Source organism: Sebastes umbrosus, chromosome 9 (genome assembly GCF_015220745.1).
Source record: "Sebastes umbrosus isolate fSebUmb1 chromosome 9, fSebUmb1.pri, whole genome shotgun sequence".
In the NCBI taxonomy this organism is placed as follows: domain Eukaryota; kingdom Metazoa; phylum Chordata; class Actinopteri; order Perciformes; family Sebastidae; genus Sebastes; species Sebastes umbrosus.
The window spans coordinates 23,528,229-23,553,239 of record NC_051277.1 but is presented as its reverse complement, the minus strand read 5'-3'; the positions used below and the strand labels follow the sequence as shown (position 1 = coordinate 23,553,239).

General features: G+C 36.1%; 3 protein-coding genes across 5 annotated transcripts; all 3 read left to right on the top strand.

Annotated features, from left to right (window-relative positions):
- Window positions 1–4,733: 4,733 nt before the first annotated feature.
- Window positions 4,734–9,896, top strand: rpl26 (ribosomal protein L26). Its single transcript, XM_037780843.1, has 4 exons — window positions 4,734–4,885; window positions 6,324–6,495; window positions 6,589–6,729; window positions 9,726–9,896. Exons 2-4 carry the CDS (start codon window positions 6,328–6,330, stop codon window positions 9,852–9,854), a joined length of 438 nt encoding a protein of 145 aa, XP_037636771.1. The 5' UTR covers window positions 4,734–4,885; window positions 6,324–6,327; the 3' UTR covers window positions 9,855–9,896.
- Window positions 9,897–13,689: 3,793 nt separating this feature from the next.
- Window positions 13,690–18,070, top strand: atp6v0e1 (ATPase H+ transporting V0 subunit e1). Of its 2 annotated transcripts, none has more exons than XM_037781213.1 (4): window positions 13,690–13,982; window positions 15,538–15,585; window positions 17,452–17,575; window positions 17,702–18,070. In XM_037781213.1, exons 1-3 carry the CDS (start codon window positions 13,879–13,881, stop codon window positions 17,543–17,545), a joined length of 246 nt encoding a protein of 81 aa, XP_037637141.1. In that variant the 5' UTR covers window positions 13,690–13,878; the 3' UTR covers window positions 17,546–17,575; window positions 17,702–18,070. The 2 variants fall into 2 exon arrangements, with proteins under 2 accessions (XP_037637141.1, XP_037637140.1); XM_037781212.1 differs by having other exon boundaries at window positions 13,693–13,982; window positions 17,705–18,070.
- A 586-nt stretch (window positions 18,071–18,656) lies between these two features.
- bnip1a (BCL2 interacting protein 1a) lies at window positions 18,657–23,403 on the top strand. 2 transcript variants are annotated; one of them, XM_037780921.1, is made up of 7 exons: window positions 18,711–18,828; window positions 18,934–19,007; window positions 20,259–20,351; window positions 20,493–20,584; window positions 21,168–21,272; window positions 21,494–21,612; window positions 22,673–23,403. In XM_037780921.1, exons 2-7 carry the CDS (start codon window positions 18,981–18,983, stop codon window positions 22,867–22,869), a joined length of 633 nt encoding a protein of 210 aa, XP_037636849.1. In that variant the 5' UTR covers window positions 18,711–18,828; window positions 18,934–18,980; the 3' UTR covers window positions 22,870–23,403. The 2 variants fall into 2 exon arrangements, with proteins under 2 accessions (XP_037636848.1, XP_037636849.1); XM_037780920.1 differs by lacking the exon at window positions 18,934–19,007 and having other exon boundaries at window positions 18,657–18,806.
- The last annotated feature ends 1,608 nt before the right edge of the window (window positions 23,404–25,011 follow it).

Here is a 25,011-nt window from a genome sequence, read left to right as displayed (position 1 = left end):
TCACATATTTCCAGGTGTCACTATATGATTTTGCAGTTAACTGCAAAATCATATAGTGACACCTGGAAATATGTATGTTTTTCCCATTACTAGTGTTATTTCTTTATTCTAAGTGGTAGGCAAATTATACACTATAGTGTGTGATGAATACAATAAGCCCAAACTTGATGAATCATGGACAAAAACTTGTTTCCAACTGCTGACCATGTTTATTGATTAATTGGGGTTGGCGCCATCTTGTGGCGAAATTTCATATGGACGGCAATTAAACGAGAGTTATAATGTTGCAAAAATAAGAGCAGTAGTAAAAACCAGTTTTTGTTAAAAAAGAACATTTTTATATGGAGGACAATTATACGAGCGTTGCAAAATAAAGAGCAGTAATAAAAATGTTTGTTTAAAAAAAAAAAAAAAAAGGAGTCTCATTAAATGCATATTTATGAACTTTAACTTGTGTTTGTTTGTTATTGGAGTAAAAAGAGCAATTATTATAGAGATGATGATGTTCCCATATGAATCTGGCAGAGCTTTATTATTATAGGCTAAATCAATAAACCTGATTGATATATTTTCTGATGTCACTATATATGATTTGCAGTTATTCTATATATATTCTATAGTTGATTCTAATTCTTATTCTAATTCTAATTCTAATATTCTATAGTTTATTCTAATTCTAATTCTAATATTCTATAGTTTATTCTAATTCTAATTCTAATATTCTATAGTTTATTCTAAGTGGTGGGAAAATTACAACTATACAGTATGTGATGAATACAATAAGGCCAAACTTGATGAATCATGGACACAAAAACTTGTTTCCAACTGCTGACCAGTTTATTGATTAATTGGGGTTGGCGCCATCTTGTGGCGAAATTTCATATGGACGGCAATTAAACGAGAGTTATAATGTTGAAAAAATAAGAGCAGTAGTAAAAACCAGTTTTTGTTAAAAAAGAACATTTTATATGGAGGACAATTATACGAGCGTTGCAAAATAAAGAGCAGTAATAAAAATGTTTGTTTAAAAAAAAAAAAAAAAAGGAGTCTCATTAAATGCATATTTATGAACTTTAACTTGTGTTTGTTTGTTATTGGAGTAAAAAGAGCAATTATTATAGAGATGATGATGTTCCCATATGAATCTGGCAGAGCTTTATTATTATAGGCTAAATCAATAAACCTGATTGATATATTTTCTGATGTCACTATATATGATTTGCAGTTATTCTATATATATTCTATAGTTGATTCTAATTCTTATTCTAATTCTAATTCTAATATTCTATAGTTTATTCTAATTCTAATTCTAATATTCTATAGTTTATTCTAAGTGGTGGGAAAATTACAACTATACAGTATGTGATGAATACAATAAGGCCAAACTTGATGAATCATGGACAAAAAAACTTGTTTCCAACTGCTGACCAGTTTATTGATTAATTGGGGTTGGCGCCATCTTGTGGCGAAATTTCATATGGACGGCAATTAAACGAGAGTTATAATGTTGAAAAAATAAGAGCAGTAGTAAAAACCAGTTTTTGTTAAAAAAGAACATTTTTATATGGAGGACAATTATACGAGCGTTGCAAAATAAAGAGCAGTAATAAAAATGTTTGTTTAAAAAAAAAAAAAAAAGGAGTCTCATTAAATGCATATTTATGAACTTTAACTTGTGTTTGTTTGTTATTGGAGTAAAAAGAGCAATTATTATAGAGATGATGATGTTCCCATATGAATCTGGCAGAGCTTTATTATTATAGGCTAAATCAATAAACCTGATTGATATATTTTCTGATGTCACTATATATGATTTGCAGTTATTCTATATATATTCTATAGTTGATTCTAATTCTTATTCTAATTCTAATTCTAATATTCTATAGTTTATTCTAATTCTAATTCTAATATTCTATAGTTTATTCTAATTCTAATTCTAATATTCTATAGTTTATTCTAAGTGGTGGGAAAATTACAACTATACAGTATGTGATGAATACAATAAGGCCAAACTTGATGAATCATGGACAAAAAAACTTGTTTCCAACTGCTGACCAGTTTATTGATTAATTGGGGTTGGCGCCATCTTGTGGCGAAATTTCATATGGACGGCAATTAAACGAGAGTTATAATGTTGAAAAAATAAGAGCAGTAGTAAAAACCAGTTTTTGTTAAAAAAGAACATTTTTATATGGAGGACAATTATACGAGCGTTGCAAAATAAAGAGCAGTAATAAAAATGTTTGTTTAAAAAAAAAAAAAAAAAAAAGGAGTCTCATTAAATGCATATTTATGAACTTTAACTTGTGTTTGTTTGTTATTGGAGTAAAAAGAGCAATTATTATAGAGATGATGATGTTCCCATATGAATCTGGCAGAGCTTTATTATTATAGGCTAAATCAATAAACCTGATTGATATATTTTCTGATGTCACTATATATGATTTGCAGTTATTCTATATATATTCTATAGTTGATTCTAATTCTTATTCTAATTATAATTCTAATATTCTATAGTTTATTCTAATTCTAATTCTAATATTCTATAGTTTATTCTAATTCTAATTCTAATATTCTATAGTTTATTCTAAGTGGTGGGAAAATTACAACTATACAGTATGTGATGAATACAATAAGGCCAAACTTGATGAATCATGGACAAAAAAACTTGTTTCCAACTGCTGACCAGTTTATTGATTAATTGGGGTTGGCGCCAACTTGTGGCGAAATTTCATATGGACGGCAATTAAACGAGAATTATAATGTTGAAAAAATAAGAGCAGTAGTAAAAAAACAGTTTTTGTTAAAAAAGAAAACAAAAAGGAGTCTCGTTAAATGCATATTTGTGAACTTTAACTTGTGGTAATAATGCAGGGCCATTAAAAAAAGCAGTCAAAATGAACGAAAAGCTTTTAAATCACCCCATACGTCGAATTCAACTATTATTTATTTATTCTTTTATTTATTTATCTTGTTATCTGTGGGTTTATGTCTTGTTTAGTTTAGTTTTCTTTTCAAGGCAAAGGTGATATGTATATAGTTTGTGTTAAAAGCTGTTTGTATGTGCAAGAATCCTTGTCTATGATACCTTGTGCACAACGATTTTCATTTGACAAACTCATTGGAGTAAAAAGAATAATTATAGAGATGATGATGTTCCCATATGAATCTGGCTATTAGTCTTATAAGGCTAAATCAATAGCCTATACCTGATTCACATATTTTCAGGTGTCACTATATGATTTGCAGTTATATTTATATATTTTTTTCCCATTACTAATGTTATTTCTTTATTCTAAGTGGTGTGGAAATCATACACTGTACAGTGTGTGGTGAATACAATAAGCCCAAACTTGATGAATCATGGACAAAAACTTGTTTCCAACATGCTGACCATGTTTATTGATTAATTGGGGTTGGCGCCATCTTGTGGCAAAATTTCATATTGACGGCAATTAAACGAGAGTTATAATGTTGAAAAAATAAGAGCAGTAATAAAACCAGTGTTTGTTAAACTCAGTCTCGTTAAATGCATATTTATGAACTTTAACTTGTGGTAATAATGCAGGGCCATTAAAAAAAACAGTCAAAATGACCAAAAGGCTTTTAAATCACCCCATAAGTCAAATTCAACTCTTAAACTTAGACGTAACAGTTTTAAAATACTAATATCATCCACTGTAGAGGCTTGGGATTTCCTCATCAGTTCTCTTTCGAAGACAAATTTTGTTGCACAGCCTAAGAGACAACCACAACAACACATACAAGATGTAACTCACACTCTGCCTTTTATTCAATCCTCTACTTCATGTTTTTTTTTTGTTTTTTTGTAACATTTATTCTTTGATATTGCAATATATTGTTATTAATTGTTTTTTATTTGTTTGTTTGTTTTATTGACACAACAAACATTAATCACGTCTTTGTTGTTTTCTTCCATTTACATGCATGTTCTTTTTAAATATCTATATATTGTAATTTGCTTAATGAATTGTATATATGTATATATATGTTTTTGTTTTTATTTTGTTCTATTTTTATTTTTATTTATTATTTTATTTATTATTGGAATTGAATTGATTTGAATATATATATTGTCACTTTGATAGAATGTAAGAAGACCTACACACTTACTTTAATATATATAGTTTTTATTAAATTATTTATTTATTCTTTTATTTCATTATTTATCTTGTTATCTGTGGGTTTATGTCTTGTTTAGTTTAGTTTTCTTTTCAAGGCAAAGGTGATATGTATATAGTTTCAGATAAAAAGCTGTTTAGTATGTGCAAGAATCCTTGTCTATGATACCTATATATATATAATATATACTTTGATAGAATGTAAGAAGACCTACACACTTACTTTAATATTCTTTTTATTTTATTATTTATTTATTCTTTTATTTATTAATCTTGTTATCTGTGGGTTCATGTCTTGTTTAGTTTAGTTTTCTTTTCACAAGGCAAATGTGATATATGTATATAGTTTGTGTTAAAAGCTGTTTGTATGTGCAAGAATCCTTGTCAATGATACCTTGTGCAAAACAATTTTCATTTGACAAACTCAATAAAAAAAATTAACACAAATATTTATGTATTTATTGTGATAAACGTGTTTTTATTCCCATTTCGCGGACATCTCGCGAGACTTCGGTGTGAACTAGTATGTGCAAGAATCCTTGTCTATAATAACTTGTGTACAACGATTTTCATTTGACAAACTCAATAAAAAAAGTTGATCACAAATATTTATGTATTTATTGTGATAAATGTGTTTTTATTCCCGTTTCACCGACATCTCGCGAGATTTCGATGTGAACTAATGCCGGCGGAAGTACTATGTGAGTCTCTTTTCCGCCGGCCATAGAGGAGCAAACGGCAGGGTAAGAAATCCTGGCAGATAATTTCACTAAAGTTATCACCATCCATCCTCCATTTACTGTCACTGTGTATCCATATAAACGTCTAAACACCTCGTGAACCTTTTAAACACTAAAATGGGGCCAGTATTGAACCCAGATTGATGATAGATTGATAGTTTATATCCTCAGTACTCGGCGTTGCTAGGCTCCGTCAGTATCTCCGCATGTCGGCTAGAGCTAAAGGTGCTAGCGACTAGTATTAGTCTTTCTTTACAGTTAATGGGTTTTCTTTTAGTCTGTAACTCGCTCGGTAATTTGACTGAGTTACTGTTTGCACAGGAATACTACCTCTCCAGTCTGTGTGTTGTATTATGCTAACCCAGTAGCGTCTTGTGCTAGTTTAGCATGCTACTACTGTAAGACAGACCTTAACCTAGCCAGCTAACGTTAGCCAAGTTCCTCAGGTGTTTGGAGATCAGCAGTCATTTGCTAACTTGCCTACATTTGTTTCTGAAACTATGTGCTTGCTTGAGTCACGTTTTCAGCAGTTAAGAGTGATATTTGTCGACCAACTGGGTGTTTTCTGTCCTGACAAGTTGTGTTGTCAACTGGTTATAATAACCTGCATGTCCTCCTGTGTTTGCTCTCAGCATCATGAAGCTCAATCCATTTGTTTTAGGTGACATTAGTTGCAATGTTAGTTTCACAAGGCGACTTTTCGTGTTTCAGGGCAGGTGGTGTGTAGATAAACTATGGTTTCTCAGAGTAACTTTGCTCAAACTTGAGTTGATACTGGCGTTTGGATTATGCTACCACAGTAGCATCTTGTGCTTGCTTAGCATGCTACCATAACCTAGCCAGCTAATGTTAGCCAAGTTACTCAGGTGTTTGGAGACTAGCATTCATTTGCTAACTTGCCTACATTTGCCTTTGAAACTTTGTGCTTGCTTGAGTCACGTTTTCAGCAGTTAAGAGTGATATTGGTCTGAGGCTGATTAAAGTTTGATGTGTGTGTATGTATGTGTATATATGTATATGGATAAAGGATATGTGTGTATATATTTGACCAGGAATATTTCAAACGAAACATTGGAAGGACCCCTGATTTGTCTGTGTCCAACTCTTCGGCTTAACTCCTGTGCTTGTCTTATGTATGTCAGTGCCCTAGATGATAGGGTGTACTGTCCTAGACCTCTAACAATTTATCATGATTTATGTTTTTTTACTCTCTTTATATTCATTTTTGAGTGCCCTCTAGGTATTGTCGTGGGTGGGATATCTATCAGTCCAAACATTTTTGTGCAATGGATTGTCAGAGTTGTATTAACAAAATTCAGAAATAAACTCTGTTTTAAAAAAAAAAACAGTGATTTTTGTCAACAGCTGCGTGTTTTCTGTCCTGACAGTTTTGTTGTTGTCACCTGGTTAATAACCCGTATGTCCTCCTTTTTGCCCTCAGCATCATGAAGCTGAATCCATTTGTAACCTCCTCCCGCCGCAAGAACCGCAAGAGGCATTTCAATGCCCCCTCACACATCAGGAGGAAGATCATGTCTTCCCCCCTGTCCAAGGAACTCCGCCAGAAGTACAATGTGAGGTCCATGCCCATCCGCAAAGATGACGAAGTCCAGGTATTGTAGTTTAAATTGCTGAAAAGATTGTCAGTTTGGCATGAAAAGTGTAAGCTACACTTGCTTGACTTTGCTTGTGTTGTTCACAAACAGGTTGTCCGTGGACACTACAAAGGCCAGCAGATCGGCAAAGTAGTGCAGGTCTACAGGAAAAAGTACGTCATCTACATCGAGCGTGTGCAGAGAGAAAAGGCCAACGGAACCACAGTCCATGTCGGCATTCACCCTAGCAAGGTGAGACAGTTGTGTGGATCGTCAAATTGGTGTGCCTCTAGTGTAAAACTTTATATTGTTCAACACTGTAGATTGCACCAGGAAAGTCAGTGAATCTAAACCTACTTACCTGTGTGTCAAGACTTGCACTTGAGAGATGTCCTCCTATGCCTTTTTGGCATCTCATTGACATGAAGTGAAAATAAGTGTCGCACAAACTGAGTGATAAACATAATTTCACACACCAGAGACATGTTCTTTATGTTTCGGAAGTTGTATGGCTGATCCGGCAAGCACTGTGCAACAGACGTAAACAACGGCAGGGCAACTGTGTTGTTTTCAACATTAGATTGAAAATGCTGGACCACACTTGATTTCATTGTTTTAACCCAGTGCATATCAGATGAAAGACTTGTAATACATGAGTATTGTTCAGTTCTTAACACGGTCATAGCAGGGTTGACTCGGCTTTGTGTTATATTTGAGGCTGTAGTAAGTGGGTGGTGTTCCATTGGACTGCATTATGTTGAGTGTTTCTGATGTTTTTCCACCACATTTACATACATTATGTATGAGACAGTTACTTCAGCGCCATCAAGTTCTCTGAAACGGTAAGATGATCTCTTACAGTTGTAAGTTGTGGACAATATTTCTACACTTTCAGCCTCCATTAGGTCCGTCAAATAATCCAGATTGCGCTTTCTTGTTCACAACCTTGAATGTTTAGTGCGCTTAACAAGTAATTATTTGTAACAGTATATATGCACTTAATTTTATCTAATATTATGAAGACCGTAATATATATGGAAGCACCGTGTGGATCTGACAGCGATATAAGGCAAATTAAGGCGATGTGGAACTTTGACAGATTAAAAAGATAATAGAGTAAAAGAGCGATTTCGTTTTGCTAAAGCGAAAGGATGGGACGATTGCGGCGTGCAGCAGTGTGGCGACTTCTCTAGCTCCCAGAGATAAGTTTTACCGTACTGTTATTATTGTTTATTAGTGCTTTCTTATTCCCGGGACCTGAGTACTATATTTTGTTCCCTTTCATGTACAAACATGTTCTGGAATGACAATAAAAACTTCCTTGATCAAACATATTTTTTAACATAGAAATTGTTGTTGTAGTTCTTACTCAAATTAATCTGAGTACAGGAGAGTTAACAATATGATATTTGAACACATGAAGACAGTGAAGGCAATGTAAAACACAACATTCAACATCACTGAAGTTTGTCTCTGAAAAGTTGTATGAAAGTAGCGAATGCAAACAGTTAATGAATGATGGGGTATACATAGTAACTAGAAAGGTAGAAACCCTTGAACATTTTAATGCAATGCAATAGAACAACCTAGTAAAAATGCCACCTTTGTGAATCTTGTAATGATGAATTTTGGTTGAATGTCAGAGAAGGCAAACAAATTGTATTGTAATTTATAGGGCTGACCTGAATGCTTCGACCGTTGCCATGGTACTCAACCTCAAAATCAGTATTAGAATGTTTTGTTTTGCTTTTTATATGTAAGTATGTAATGATGTATAAATCCCAAAACATTATTAATATTCAACATGATTTATTAGTTATTTTCAGACAGATATCCCTGTTGTGTAGAGGTGCGTGTTTGTACAGTAGTGCGGCACTGAAACGGGAGAGATGGAGACAGACAGACAGAAGAACATGTCAGCCTGCTGTGAAGCTTCGCATATTTCTCACCAAAGCTTCGAAGCCCAAAAAAAGGCATTTTAAAATATAGCCTCAAAAACATAGAATGGAGTCACACAAACAACTAATATCGAGGGTTGTTGTTTTTTTTTTTTTAGATTAAAGTGGTATTAATTGCAAGGCTTTCGTAGAAGCCCCTTCCACAGAAGACCTCCTGACTTGTCACTGCAGAAATAGTACCGGTGTAAATAATGAAATGAATGATGGCTGAAATCCATTAAGCTTCTTCAGTTTGAAGGTCCTGGTGTTATGCATGTTGGCTCTCTGTCAACTGGCAGATCTTTTTGTATTCATGATCAAATTCAAGTAGTGTTGGGCTGTAGAATGTCAATGGGCTGTGACTAATGCCAGGTACACACTACACTACAATCGAGCCAATTTTGGGCCCGATTCCCCCACTCCCGACAATCGAGATATCCATTTTTTCGGGGGGGTCGGACTTGTTCAGAAATGGAATCTGTAAGTGTGTGGTGTGCTGTTTCGGCCAAATCGTTGCTCACCACACCCTTTAGGAACAAAACTCTTAAATTTATCATAACATGTTATATGTGGGGTCGCTCCCATTTTCAATATCTGTTAAGATTTGAAAAATCTTTTAGTGTGGGCCAGCCTTAAGCTGTCAGTCACCAAGATGAGATTGATGAAAACGACACAGCAGTATTTATCAGTGCTCTCGCAGGTACATGCGAGCTTGCTGAAGCAAACTGAAGTTCTGATACTTAAAGTGGAGCATTTGGCTCAGCTAGTCGTCCACTGTCAGACATTTCACACGTCATAGCAGATGCATGGCAATAATGAGCATTTCCATTTTAATGTTCGAGCAAGCAAAGCCATTTACCCAGCATGCACAACACATGAGGCCCAGGAATTGGCACACCTTAAATGGAATGCAGCCATAATTAATGTTATTAGACCTGCATTTTTCTTGTTGTCCGATCTTAATATCGGACGAGAAAAAGGATACTTAATCAGTGTTTTAGAGAGCTTGACTGCCAATGGGACAGTACCATTGATGGCAATATAGGTTATGCTGTGACTTAAATATGCATCTATGTAGTATTTCATACACATGAGCAAATAACTGACTTAAGGGCTGTGACTCCTCCAGGTCTGAAGCTTTGGTTGATGTGGTCATTAAAAATGTGTTGTGGTCATGCCTTCAATGTTATTGTAAGGAGTTGTGAAGTCACTAGATTAGTTTCAGACATTTGTCATCTTTATAATTGGTACCACTGCCAATGAGAGATTCTTTGACTTGTTTACCAACCTAGTATTTTGTTCCTTTTGTAGGTGGTCATCACCAGGCTAAAGCTGGACAAGGACCGCAAGAAGATCCTGGAACGCAAGGCCAAGTCTCGCGCCGATGGAAAGGAGAAGGGCAAATACAAGGAGGAAACCATTGAGAAGATGCAGGAGTGAAATTGATCTTTTGCTATCAATAAACTGTATAAATGGACCATACTTTGTCTGCTTCATGTTTTGGTTGTGGAGGTGGGATGGTTTTGTCTTTGCATCGTGACAAATATATTTGTAGGTTAAGGGATTCATATTTCAAACACGCATACCTTATTTTTAGCTAATCTAACACAAATATTGTTGTACATCACCTGTCAGAAGATTGGGTCATTGTGATAGGTCTGTACAGAGCCCACACAACACTGCAGTACACATTTTAAATGCAGTTCTCAAAGTGAATCTTGCAGCCGTCTTGGAAACTGATGCTTTTATCTATGAATTTGTGCTGGCAGAAGTTTGCTCTCCAGAGAAACTAAGTTTGAATACTGATAAGTTCTGCTCTTCTGTTTGAGGTGTGCGGTTAGTATAAATTTAGCAGTGCATGGGGCCTGGCTGTTATGAATCCTTTTGCTTGAAGGCTATAAAGATGTCAAACTGACCTGGCAAGATGACACAAAGGCCTAGATGTGACATTAGCATAGAAATGACTTGGTTGAAGTCTGTCAGAACACGGATAACAAGGAAATTGCAGATAGCCTGAATGAAATGCTGGTGGTGAGTTCATAAATGTGTCTGATGGATTGAATTGCTCATATTACTTTAGGGTCAGCCCATTATCTTAAAACTGATAAGGATTTTTGTTAAACACCGAGCGTGCATTTTAAGGGGAAAAGGTGACATTAAAAGCAGAATTAAATCCGATGTGCTCCGAATGTCTTGTTTTGCAACATATTTTTATTAACTACAGGGGCTGGTGTTGCTTGAATGGTACTAATCATTTTGTAATTTCACAAAATGAGCAATATATGTCACTATTTTACCACAGACTGAACCTTCCCAATTCTAAAAAAAAAAAATATATATAGTACTACATAATAGACATTTCCAAATGAAGTGTCTCTAAGCAAGCATGACTCAGCAAAGACCCTGACCGTCAAAGTCAAGCATTTGCTTGAACAGCTTATGTTACATATCCAAGAAAATGGTCATAATCCTGATATTGTACTAATTTATCAATCTAATATTGATCTAATTTACAAGTTTCACTAATAAATTGATTCTATATATATGTATATGTATATATGTGGTATGCAGTGTGCGCATGTAATGCAATGTGCAGTGTATGTATGTGTATATATATTTATATATGTGTATGTGTATGTATATATTGCGGGTTGTATTGCATGTGCATATTGTATATTATAAATTGTATATTATAAATAATAATTTGCACATATAAGAAAAGATAACAAATAGTCATGATTAAGATAAATATGTAAATAATGAATTGGTATTGTGATTAAGTTATATTATAAGTAATGAATTGGTATTCTGGATTGATAACAAATTTATATTTTGATAAGGATAATTATATCAGTAATTAATTTATATTTCTTTATGACATAGATTAAAGGTAATAATTATAGTTAGAAAAATTATAAATAATAATAGTTAGTCAAATTTAGGAAAATTTATTTAGAGTATTTGTATGGCTCAATAAGGAAGCTAGTTAATAATTAATAATTGAGTTATGAGAAAGAGTGGGATTAAATAAGTTTATACTTCTTCTCACTCCTTTTCGAATATGTAGATCAAGGTGTTGACAATTTTTCTTATGCTTTTCATTGTTTGTAAATACTACTTGTTTGCATGAGAACCATCACTGGCCATTCCTTCTTTTGTCCATTCACCTCTACCCCCCTCCCCTTACACCTCTCACCTGGCTCCCTCGTGCCACCATTCACTTCAACACCCCTCCCCTCATTACCCTCACCCCACCATTTCCCCTCAGTGAATCCCCAGGCTCCTGTCCATTCACCTCAGCCCGATTGCCCACCTCCCCCATCAGGGCTCTCTAACGGCTCTCCAGGGTCCATCACCATCACTGCTGAGGATGTGAGAAGAGAGTTCAGTAGACTACGCCCAGGAAAGGCCGCAGGCCCTGATGGCCACAGCCCCAGAGTACTCAAAGGCTGTGCTACTCAGCTGTGTGTGGTTTTTCAACACATCTACAACCTCAGCCTGAGCCTGTTGGCAGTCCCTGCTTTGTGGAAAACATCATGCCTTGTTCCTGTCCTCAAGAAAAAGCACCCAAACACCCTCAGTGACTACAGACCAGTGGCTCTGACTTCACATGTCACAAAGTCACTGGAAAGGCTAGTCCTGAAGCACCTACGCTCGCTAGTCGAGCCATCACTGGACCCTCTGCAGTTTGCCTATCAGCCCCGCATCGGAGTGGATGACGCCATCATCTTTCTGCTGCACAGGGCTTATACTCACCTGGAAGAGGCAGGCAGCAATGTGAGAGTTTGGCTTTTTTGCTTTTAACAGCATACGACCTGCCCTGCTCAGGACTAAGTTACTGGACATGCAGGTGGATGATCCACTAGTGGCCTGGATCACCAACTACCTCACAGGTGGGCCACAGTATGTGAGGCTGAAGAACATTGTGTCGGACACAATAGTGAGCAGCATGGGGGCTCCTCAGGGAACGGTCCTGTCTCCCTTCCTGTTCACGCTATTCACCTCAGACTTCAGATACTGCTCACAGTCCTGCCACCTGCAGAAGTTATCGGACGACTCTGCCATTGTGGGCTGTATCAGCAGGGGACACGAGGATGAGTACAGGAGAGTGGTAAACAGTTTTGTGGAATGGTGTGGCCTAAATCAACTGCAGCTCAACATCACAAAGACCAAGGAGCTGGTGGTGGACTTTAGGAAACAAAGGACCCATCCTAAACCAGTCTGCATCACGGGGACAGAAGTGGACATTGTTGAGGATTACAAGTACCTGGGCGTCCACTTAGACAATAAAATGGACCGGTCTAAGAACTCACAGACTGTGTACAAGAAGGGTCAGAGCCGCCTGTTTATTCTCAGGAGACTCAGATCCTTCAACGTCTGCAGGACCATGCTGCAGATGTTTTATGACTCGGTGGTGGCCAGCGTCATCTTCTACGCTGTAGTGTGCTGGGGCAGCAGGGTGAAGGCAGCCGACGCCAACAGACTCAACAAGCTCATCAGGAAAGCAGGTTCTGTCCTGGGAGTTGAGCTGGAGTCTTTGGTGGAGGTGTCGGAGAGGAGGACGCTGAGGAAACTACTTAGCATCAGGGACAACGCCTCTCATCTCCTGCATGCCACACTGGAGTCATACCAGAGCACCTTCAGTTGTAGATTGAGACCACTGAGATGCACCACAGAACGCCACAGGAGGTCTTTCCTAACAGCAGCCATCAAACTTTATAACTCCTCCCCCTTCTGCAGGAAGGACAGCTGAAAACACCAGACACTGAGTACAAATATAATATCAATATCATGTGCAATACTACTTTTTACATTCTCATGTGCAATATCACTGTTCATTGTGTGCAATATTAATGTCCAACATGTGCAATATTACTTATTTTTACATTTGTTTTTAAGATTTTACTTATCTTATCTTATTAACTCATTTTACTAAATGTATCTTACTTTAATTGTTATTCTATTAGGCACTGGTGCTAGAAATAGTACTTTTTTCTGTTATACACTTGAATTTATTGTAATTTTGTTGTATTTTTGAGCAATCTCTGGCACAATAATTTCCTTCGGGATTAATACAGTTCTATCTTATTTTATCTTATCTTTCTGAATGTCCACTTGTTGGTATGATCATTATTTTACTTTATTTTTATTTTTAATTTTTTTTTTGTATTCTACATGTTCGAAATAAATTTTGAAATGAACTAAACTCAAACAGCGCGCTGATCTACAGGTGGTGAAAGGTTAAATTGTCTGCATGGTTTAGTCGGAGGCTGGAGGTGGGACTCTGACATGTTGCTGTTACTTCCGCCCTCTCTGGTGACTGGTCATGTGATACGTGCTGCTTTCTCTCTGTCGCGCTGTGGATCCTGTCTGTCTGCCAGCTGGACAGCAAACAAAGTTGATCTCCAGTCAAAAGTGTGTAACTTCTGAGATACTATTTGGGCTTTAAAGAAAAGCACCTACCATGGCGGAGCTGAGCTTTGTGATCACCATGTCCGTGGTGACTCTGTTTTGGGGCATCGTTGGAGGAGTAGTGCCCTGGTTCATCCCCAAAGGACCCAACAGAGGGTGAGTCTGTAGCTTCACTTTAGCTTCACACAGCTAGCTGAGCTTTTATTGTATGTCGTCCCGTGACTCTCATTTGATACAAGTAGCTTTACAGTGTATAAATAGTTTTTAAATACGTTTCTCAATGTTACTTGAACACTTTAGGACACTTACACCGTGTGTGGTTAACTTAAGTAAAAGTTATGGTTAGCTTTCTGAAGCTACTTTGACAGCCCTTCCTCCTCCTGTGTGAGGAAGCTGCACACTTTTTACCTTTTTGTTTATCTGTAAAGTAACTAAAGTTGTCAGATTAATGTAGTGGAGTAAAAAGTCTAATATTTCCCTCTGAGATGTAGTGGAGTAGAAGTAGAAAGTAGCAGAACATGGAAATACTCAAGTAAAGTACCTCAAAATTGTATTTAAGTACTTAGTTAGGAAGCTTCACACTTTTTACCAGTGGTACTACTACTACTATTAATAATAATAATAATACAAATTATACAAATTGTCAATATTTGTGTTTTAAATATGGAATGCACCCAATAATATGTGTAATTTGATTGTAATGTGTAATTTGATTGTAATGTGATTACATTTTGTATTAATAATCTGAATCTGTAAAGTAACTAAAGTTGTCAGATTAATGTAGTGGAGTAAAAAGTCTAATATTTCCCTCTGAGATGTAGTGGAGTAGAAGTAGAAAGTAGCAGAACATGGAAATACTCAAGTAAAGTACCTCAAAATTGTATTTAAGTACTTAGTTAGGAAGCTTCACACTTTTTACCAGTGGTACTACTACTACTATTAATAATAATAATAATACAAATTATACAAATTGTCAATATTTGTGTTTTAAATATGGAATGCACCCAATAATATGTGTAATTTGATTGTAATGTGTAATTTGATTGTAATGTGATTACATTTTGTATTAATAATCTGAATCTGTAAAGTAACTAAAGTTGTCAGATTAATGTAGTGGAGTAAAAAAGTCTAATATTTCCTTCTGAGATGTAGTAGAGTAGAAGTAGAAAGTAGCAGAACATGGAAATACTCAAGTAAAGTACCTCAAAATTGTATTTAAGTACTTAGTTACATTCCACCACTGAGTAGATTTTATACTGTTGTGTTTTTTAAAAGCATTATTTACTCTTCCTGTTGGAATAAAATCATTTTTAATTATTTAACTGCAAAGTAGTAATGTGTTTTGATACCTTGCATTAAATCATATCAGGATGTTTGCTGAAATTGATTGGATGTGGCACAGCCCCACCAAGAAACATTTCCACCAGCCGCCACTGCTTTTTACTCTTTTTTTCTATACTGGTGTTATTCACATCTGGCTACTATATATCTATATTGTCTATTTCCATATAATTAAATACTAAACTCAAGAGTAAATATATTCCATCTCTGGAAAATGTGCATAATGAAACTTCCCTTATTTGCCTTGTTTGTCACTCGCATCACATGATCAAGCTCTATGTTAACAGCCTGTGATGTATTTTAGACCCATAAATGCAGTCATTTGATGTTAAGTATACCACTTCTTAAATGTTTTCTCCTATTTCCACAGAGTGATTGTCACAATGTTGGTGTTAACTGCAGTTTGCTGCTACCTGTTGTAAGTATTATCATCCAGGAAATGTACCAGGATTACTTTAGGCAAGGCAAGGCAGCTTTATTTGTATAGCACATTTCAGCAACAGGGCAATTCAAAGTGCTCCAATTCCAAGTGAACATTGTGACAAAGTGCAAAAGAACATTAAAACATAATTAAAACAGTTATAAAAACATATAATATTAAATATTAGAAAATAAAAACAAACTAAAAATAAAAGCTAGGATCGAAGCTAAAATAGAGTATAACACACAAGAGTATAAAGGTGCATAAAAACTGAACGCTGCTTCTGCATGTTTAGTCCTGACTCTGGGGGACACTAAGCAGACCTGATCCAGATGACCTGAGAGGTCTGGATGGTTCATAACATAGCAGATGATCAGAAATGTATTTTGGCCCTAAACCATTTAGTGCTTTGTAAACCAGCAGCAATATTTTGAAATCAATTCTCTGAGAGACGGGGAGCCAGTTTAGAGACCTCAGAACTGGACTGATATGATCCACTTTCTTGGTCTTAGTGAGGACTCTAGCAGCAGCGTTCTGAATCAGCAGCAGCTGTCTGATCCATTTTTTAGGAAGACCAGTAAAGACGCTGTTACAGTAGTCAAGTCGGCTGAAGATAAATGCATGGACTAGTTTTTCCAAATCCTGCTGAGACATCAGTCCTCTAATTCTTGCTATATTCTTCAGGTGATAGTAGGCTGTGTTTTTAATTGTCTTAATATGGCTGTTAAAGCTCAGGTAAGAGTCCATGACTACACCAAGATTTCTGGCTTGGTCTGAGCTTTTTAACATTACAGATTGTAGCTGAGCACTAACCTTTAATCTTTCCTTTTTGGCTCCAAAAACTATGACCTCAGTTTTGTCTTTGTTCAGCTGAATTATCCAATTATCCAATTATTTACTTGTTCAACTTGTTTAATATCATGATGTGGTACTCCATAGTATATATTTAATAAAAAATAATGGAGGGTCAGTAAGAATGAGGTCTATAATATAAACGAAATGATCAGTCACAATCCATTGACAGAAAACCGTTTGGCATTGATTTTGAAGTAACATCACTCATTAGTCAGCATCATCAAAAACAACTAACATGCCCTTATTCCAACTTCTCGAATGCAATGATTGTTGCTTTTCAGTGTCTTATTGTATAACTTTTGGATTGTTGAAGTCGTTGCCTTGGGCTTTACGAAATTGTAATGGCTATTTTTCATTATTATTTGCTGACATAATTTTTAGTTGCAGCTTTAATAATGTGCATCATAAATAATGACAAACAAAAAATATCAAATAGATGACTTATTTTCCACAAGTTGAAATTAAGTGTCTTTGAGTTACAGAAAAGCGCTATATAAGCTGAATTTATTATTATTATTATTATTATTATTATTATTATTATTCATTTGCTGACACTGTTTTGTTTTTCCTCCTTTACTACATATTAATTTGTGTGCATTATTGTCACAATAAAATAAAGCTTGTCATTGCAGTTAGTACTGTTATGCATATAGTATTTCTGTCTTGTGATTAATAATTTACATACACAATTACTTGCAAGTGCGCATATGGTGTCATGTTACACGTCAGATGGGTAAAAGAGCACAGTAGAGACAAAGTAGTGTTGCAGCTAAGTGAACATATTTTCCCAAAGGCCCTCAGTTTGATGCTGTGTTGGATAATCTCAACAAGTGGATATTTTTTCATTACAAATGTTGGCCTTAATTCAGAATTGCTTTTTGTTAGAGAATAGGAAATGACGCACATACAGTAAATGAGGTTTGAAGGATGTGCTCTCAATTGCATAGTTTTGTCACTGAGTAGTTTTGTATTGATACATGTGATCTTAATATCCTTTCTGTCCACCAGCTGGTTGATAGCAATCCTGGCCCAGCTCAACCCACTTTTTGGGCCCTCTCTGTCTGTTGACACCATCTGGTACCTGAAATATCACTGGCCTTAATTTACTCCTCCAGGACTCCTGACCATGCAGGTAAACTTCTTCCTCTGAAAGAGGAAATAATTGAACCTACAATTGATGTTGTACCTTTTATGCTTACTTATATGTAGCCTATAGATTATGTGTATATTTAACTTTGTTTATTGTAATTTCTCCCAGCAGGGGAGGACCTGACGCTGCTGCACACCAATGGATGTTTGCTTCTCACTTCATGCAGAGATCATTCCTTCTGAATCGCCTTAAACTCAGACCCCTGTGTGATTACTGAGTGATGCCCACACTTGTGCCTTGTACAAAAATGATTCCCAAAGGACCTCTGAGAGATCTCACTGAATGTGCTTTACTTTAAATTAAAGCAACCCCTGACTTGTTGTTTGGTTATGTATATCCTGTTTATTGCTGTTGTTAATATGAATGACTGTGCCTTTAAATAGTTGATGTGTGGTGTGTTTGATGTGATTTTGTGTTGTCTGATAATATTAGTGACCATTCGATAGTTGTTAATTAATAAACTAATAATCAACACCATTGGTCCACAACTTGTATTTTGTTTTGCCTAATGTATGAGCTCATGACTTTTGCCAAAAGTGTTGACTGTTATGAGTTAATTTTCCAATAATGTGATTGTAGATATCATTTTCTCCTCATTATGTTGACATGTAAAGAATACATGCATTTTATTTCCTTTTTTTTATACTTTTTTCAAGGTTGTTTTCATATATGCAATTTAAAGTTCGTAATTACAACAGTTTATAAACCAATTTTTAAGTAGATGAGCTTATAGACAAACTAAGTACACTAGAGAAAATAACTTCAACATTCAAAGGTGAAATAAAATTAAGAAAAGAAATAATAATATGAATAAATGCATTTTATTTTCATGATACATTTAATTACATTGCCAAATATGTCATTAATAGGCTGTTGGAAGTCATTTACACACTGAAGTATATACATTTGTCTAATTGCAATGCATTTTGGTTAAATATTTACAGTAGTTTTTTTCAGACTGTATATACAATACATTTACTTATTATTTTATATATAGAAAACATGCTTATTTTACAGCCTGGTGTATTTTTAAACCATAAAATGTGTCATGTTTGGTTGTTGTATGGGCAAAGTCGAAAGTCGACAATTCAAATCAGGCTTCCTGCTTCCCGTAGCTTGATGTTGGCACAACATGGCGTCCTCAGATGTCCTCGTCCGAATATGTGAACAAGAAATGCTGAAATATGACCTGGAAATCAAAGCGCTCATCCAGGTGCGAGTATTTATTTGGTAAGACTACTTAGCTTCACGTTGAGACATGTCAGTGTTTGAGCTTGTCATACAAGGGAAACGTGTTGTTTGTCTGATTGCGTTGATGCTAAACTAGTGTTTCTGCTGCAGTCAGTCAGCTGCAGGTCTCTCTGTCTCTCTCTCTCTCTCTCTGGAGATGAGCTGCTCAAAGTGGACTATTAAAGTGCTTTAACATCTCTCTTTAATGTGACAAATGACCTCACCGATAAGTTAAGGTATTCATATCAAGTGGGAAATCAAAACTGGCTGTAACAGAACAGGAAAATATGACTAACGTTACCTGTAATGTTAATTGTACAGGTAGCCTGGTCCAGGTGTTTAATTAGCCTATAGGTAATGTTATCTCTGTCAGGTAGAGGTTCATATTGAAACTGATTTCCAGTAGGATAAACGTGCTTTTGTTAGCTTTTTCCCACTATTTATTTTTTATTTTTATTTTATTTTATTTTATTTTATTATTTTTTTAAATATTTAAAATAAAATAATCCTTTATTAATGCCACAGCGGGGAAATTTGCAGGATTACAGCAGCAAACAACAAGAAGCATCAGTAAGAAACAAGATTGAAAATTGGACTAACGCTACCTGTAATGTTAATTATACAGGTAGCCTGGTCCAGGTGTATAATTGATTGAAGGTAACGTTGGCTCTGTCAGGTAGAGGTTCATATTGAAGCTGTTGTTAGCTTTTTTTTCCACTAATTGTTTTTTATTTTATTTTATATTTATTTTATTATTATTATTATTATTATTATTTTATATTTAAGATAAAATAAAATAATCCTTTATTAATCCCACAGTGGGGAGATTTGCAGGATTAGAGCAGCAAAAAGGGGGGGACAGTGCAAACAACAAGAGGCATCAGTAAGAAACAAGATCTAATAAATAAGCAAGTAAACAACAAAGATGCTGATTAATTGAATTGACAGATTTTGATAATTGATTAATGGTTGAAAAAAAAAAATTCTTGCAAAAATTCCAAATGTTTACCGATTCTAACATCTCAAAATTCCTCTTTTCTCTCTTTTTATATCATTTTACATTTGCAATACCTTTTGTTGTTTTTTTTAAACTGAAAAACAAGGAATTTGAAGGCCTCTTTGGACTGTGGGAAATTGTTATAAATTGATAATGAAAAGAATCATTGCAGGCCTAGAGTTGCTTTATTTTTTTCTAGCACATTTGATGGCCCATGTTGACGGATTATTCCCACTTGACCGACAGAATGATGCACCTGTTACCTCCAGAGATCCCAGTGGTAGTTCATCCTGAGAGAACAGCTCAAACTGTCTGATTGTCCAGCAGAGCAACTTTGCAGTTACAAATGAGATGCCGATACCAGCATCTTCATCTAACAGTGAGAATGAAAACATATATGCATGTGTGTCTCTCATCCCTGTTTTGATGTCTCACCAGGACATTAATGAGTGCACCGGCCCTGAAAGCAAGCTGACAGAGTTGAACGCAGACGTGAAAAAGAGTTTCCACAATCTCCGGTTGCGGATTCAGGTGAGAAACGCCAATTTGTGAATATCTCTGCAAACATGACAGAACTCATTACCCATTATTGGCTGTGCATCATCAACCACTTGCACTTGGTTGTATGATAATTGCTCAGAGAACATTTGTGCTGTTTTGTTTCTTTGACAGGATTTTGAGCAGATGGCTATGGAGCAGGACAAAGAGTCAGACAAGCAAGCTTTGATCAGTCAGGTGGAGGGACACAGAAAACAGATGCTGAGGTAATGTCTGTACATTTAAATATTCTACCACTCCCTGACTTGTATAAATGTGAACTGTTGTGTATTTTGTCACATTTATATGTTGATAATGCTGCCAAAAGTGGAGGGACTTAAGCATGTGGAAATTGCCTGCTTAATGGTGCTATTGATAACATTCAGCCACTAGATGTCTCATTCTCCCTCCCCCGTTCCATTGCATTTACTAGTTGTTGCCAGGCACTTACCGTCAATCTCAGCCATTTATCTGTTTTTTCCATACTAACTGATGACCCAGAGATACCACGTGCCATCAACGTTGTTATACTATTGGCTTGTGGGAGCCAAACGTCAGATATCTTCCACAGAGATAAACAAAATATTCATCTTGGACCCGCCAAATTTTTTAAATGATTAATTCACAATGAAGATATTCTTTTAGGAAAAGCCATACTTTTATTCGGCACCTTTCTAAAGGCTCTGTAGATGTATTATTTATTTATTTTAAATATTCGCCTACATACAAATGTTATCAATAAGACCTGTAAACTTGCATAATGTTTACTTTATGACTTTTTTTTATTTTTATTTATGGCTTTTTTTGCAGTACTCAGACAGGTTGGAGGAAAGCCAACCTGGCCAGCAAACTGTCCATAGACAAAATGGAAAAGCAGGCACTTCTTAATGGATCAGATGGTGCTCTGAGGCAGAGGTGAGCTGATGTGTGCTACTTGTTAGTGAGACACAATCTCATAAACAAGAGACATTCAGGGACAGGGATCACCTTTATGTCTTGGGAAAGTATTTTCGAAATCCTCTTAGTGTTGTAATTAGAACGTTGTTACATCCTTCTAGGCCTTTTATAGGATACATTTAATTAGCAGTAGGACGTTTATATCACTTGTATTTTTTGTTTTTCTGTCTTGTTCTCAGGAAGATGACCAAAGAGGGCCTGGCTCAGACAACCAGCGACATTACAGAGAATCTTATGAGCATCAGCCGGATGATGTCACAGCAGGTTCAGCAGAGCGAGGACACCATGACGACACTAGGTTAGTGTAGGAAACACCTGATGTAAAGAGTGCGTTAACAGTGTGTTAGCAAAATTATCTTTTTTATACCACAGGCATATATCAGATAAAATAGGATTGTTTTGTTGAACTTGTTTAATTCTGATTTAAGGGGCATTAAAGGGGAGCTGCTTGTTTACTGAGCCTCCTACTGTATCGCTGTGTTGCCATGGATACATACTTTTAGGTTGGGGTAAAAAGTTTGTGGCCGCCGAAGACTTAAATGGATTAGTATTTCTTTTAATGCACTCCATCTTAAATGACTATCCACTTATATTAATTGTAGGGCTATCAATCGATTAAAATATTTAATCGCGATTAATCGCAAATTAATCTCACATTTCTTATCTGTTCAAAATGTACCTTCAAGGGAGATTTGTCAAGTATTTAATACTCTTATCAAAGTGGGAGTGGGCAAATATGCTTTCTTTATGCAAATGTATGTATATATTTATTATTGGAAATCAATTAACTATACAAAATAATGATAAGTAATGTCCAGAAACCCTCACAGGTACTGCATTTAGCATAAAAAATATGCTCAAATCATTACATGGCAAGCTGAAGCCAAAAAAGCAAAACAGCTGTCAGTGTGTCAGTGTGCTGACTTGACTATGACTTGCCCCAAACTGCATGTGATTATCATAAAGTGGGCATGTCTGTAAAGGGGAGACTTGTGGGTACCCATACAACCCATTTTGATTCACGTATCTTGAGGTCAGAGGTCAAGGGACCCCTTTGAAAATGGCCATGCCAGAATTCGCCAAAATTTAGCTTAAGTTTGGAGCGTTATTTAACCTCCTTCGCGACAAGCTAGTATGACATTAGGACCAATGGATTCCTTTGGTTTAGGTTCCCGTAGTTTCCTATGATACCAGTATCTTCACTCTAGCTTTAAAACTGAGTCCGCTACCAACTAAAAATCTCAAGATGTGTTAATGCTTTAAAGAAATTAGTGGCATTAAAACAAATTTGCATTAATGAGCTATTATCGCATTAACTTTGACAGCCCTAATTAATTGTGTATCTTCTCTTTTTGAAGCGACCTCCTCTAGGACAGTCCAAGAGACCAACGAGGAGTTTAAGACCATGACGGGGACCATCAAGCTCGGGAGGAAACTCATCACCAAGTACAACCGCAGAGAGCTCACCGATAAACTGCTCATCTTCCTGGCGCTCGCCCTCTTCCTCGCCACAGTTCTCTACATCCTTAAGAAGAGACTGTTCCCCTTCCTGTAGACCAGGTACCTTTTTTGAGGAGCTCTCCCATTACCACATACAGCACTTTCCATGGTCAAATGATTTAAACAACACTGACTGCTGCGTGTCATATTACACACACACATTACACACGACGAGTGGCTGCTCGGTGGAATGTGGACCGCTCACTCGGTTGAACTGTGACGCGGCTGAGGGTGAATTATTGTCCACAAAGAGTGAAGATAAACCTACACAACTATAGTTCCACACACTGGTTTATTTATTGAAAAGGTTTTGGTTCATCATACAAAGATAATAATTCATTCTCCTGGAAAAAAAAGGTACATGTACGTGTTGGTAGGACATAATGTGTCAGACGTCCATCTTTGGTTAGTGTGACAGTAATGCTGTGCATTGCTTTTTATGATATCAGTTATGAGATGAGATGATGACCCATATTAATTTTTTCTTTTGTACATTCCTGTGGAAGATATTCAGTACAGTTTTTGTTTTCATATATATATATTTTCCCCATATCAAAGTCGAAAAGTATATATATATATATATATATATATATATGTGTGTGTGTGTGTGTGTATATATATATATACATATATATATGTATATATATATACACGCAGATTCTTTTAAAAGTACAGAAAGTAATTTTCAGACACCTAATACATGATATACTCTGCTTGCTTCAGATGTTGCCATGACTGCAGATAATGTGCTGGCAGCATAAAAACTCATTTTTATGTACGATACACAAAGAGTTCTTAGAGATTCAAAATAAAATAATGTAACAAAATTACAGTAAAATTTGATAAGGTGCCACTCTTCATTTCAGTTCAACAAGCTTTTATTGGCATGCACGTCATTAAAACAATGTTATAGTAGTATACAATAGTTTTAATTACTATAAATCAATAGTGGTATTAAATGTAACAACTTAAAAAACAAATATATTACTGACTAACTGATGTTTTAACCAAAACATTTGTCATCACCTGATATCATAAAGTCACTGTGCAAATGAAGTATAAGTATTTAGTTTATTTATAATTATTGTTATTTATAATTACTGTGAGGTATAATTTATTACAGCATTATAGTGACTTAACGGTATTTTTTGGAAATAGAAAATATTGAAAAGGCTTTTAATTTTGACACAAGCCCAACTGTAGTCACTCAGTTTGTGTTTCACTAGCTGGATAATCACAACAGTGCTTGCACTTGTACATTTGCACTTCACATTGTCCCTATGTTTTATTCATTTAGCGAGCAAACTAAAAAGGAAGTGTGCACCCACTCTTTGAAAAAGACATTTTCAAAGAGTGGGTGCACACTTCCCTCCGTCTCCGCCCGTGTTAGCTTGGCCCTGGTCTGCAGCGGAGCACAACAGCTCAGAGAACAGCAGTGGCAGCGATCACACTGGCAGAGATAGAGCAGCATGCATCCCTGCCTTTCTTCAGATAAGACCCGGAAAAGCAGATTATTAGGACCCGTTTCCCCTCTCCCTTTCCAGTGTGGGTGGAGGGGTGAGGGGGGATATTTTTAGGCCTGTTTGGTGCCGTTATCTGACGTTGCCTTTTCAACACCTCGGAGGAGAGGGTGGCCAGAGGAGCTACATGACCTTGCTACCCTTCTGCTATTGCCTGGCATTGCTTTGTTTAATATGTTAATGTCCGTATTGATTATCAATAAACATAAAGTCTCCTGGCTTGATGTTTAACATGTTTCTCAAACGTATGTTTGTTATGAGGGCGTGTTGTTTGAAACGAGATAGAAGAGCATGTGTGGAGAGACCTGAGATTTGTCTAAGCGTCTCTTACTTGTGTAAAGTGGTGGCAGTTGGGCAGAGCCCGTTCATGTATAACTGCACACTTAGACAAGGCCTCTGGCTCTCTGTCAAGCAAATTGGACTATTCTTGCATTAACGCCGTGATAGTGTCAATCAAGTGTTTGGAATTGTATCTGGACAAGTGGACCGGGGTCTCAGGGGATCGTACAAGGCACCACAATGATGGCGTAAACAACCAGACAGAATCTCTACAACTCCACATTCATGTAGTCATTTCTACGGCTGAAGGGAGCTTTGTTCAGCTATTTATCTGATGCATTATCACTGTAAGCAATGTTAAACTTCTCAAATAAAACACAGTAATGACTTAGCCAAAA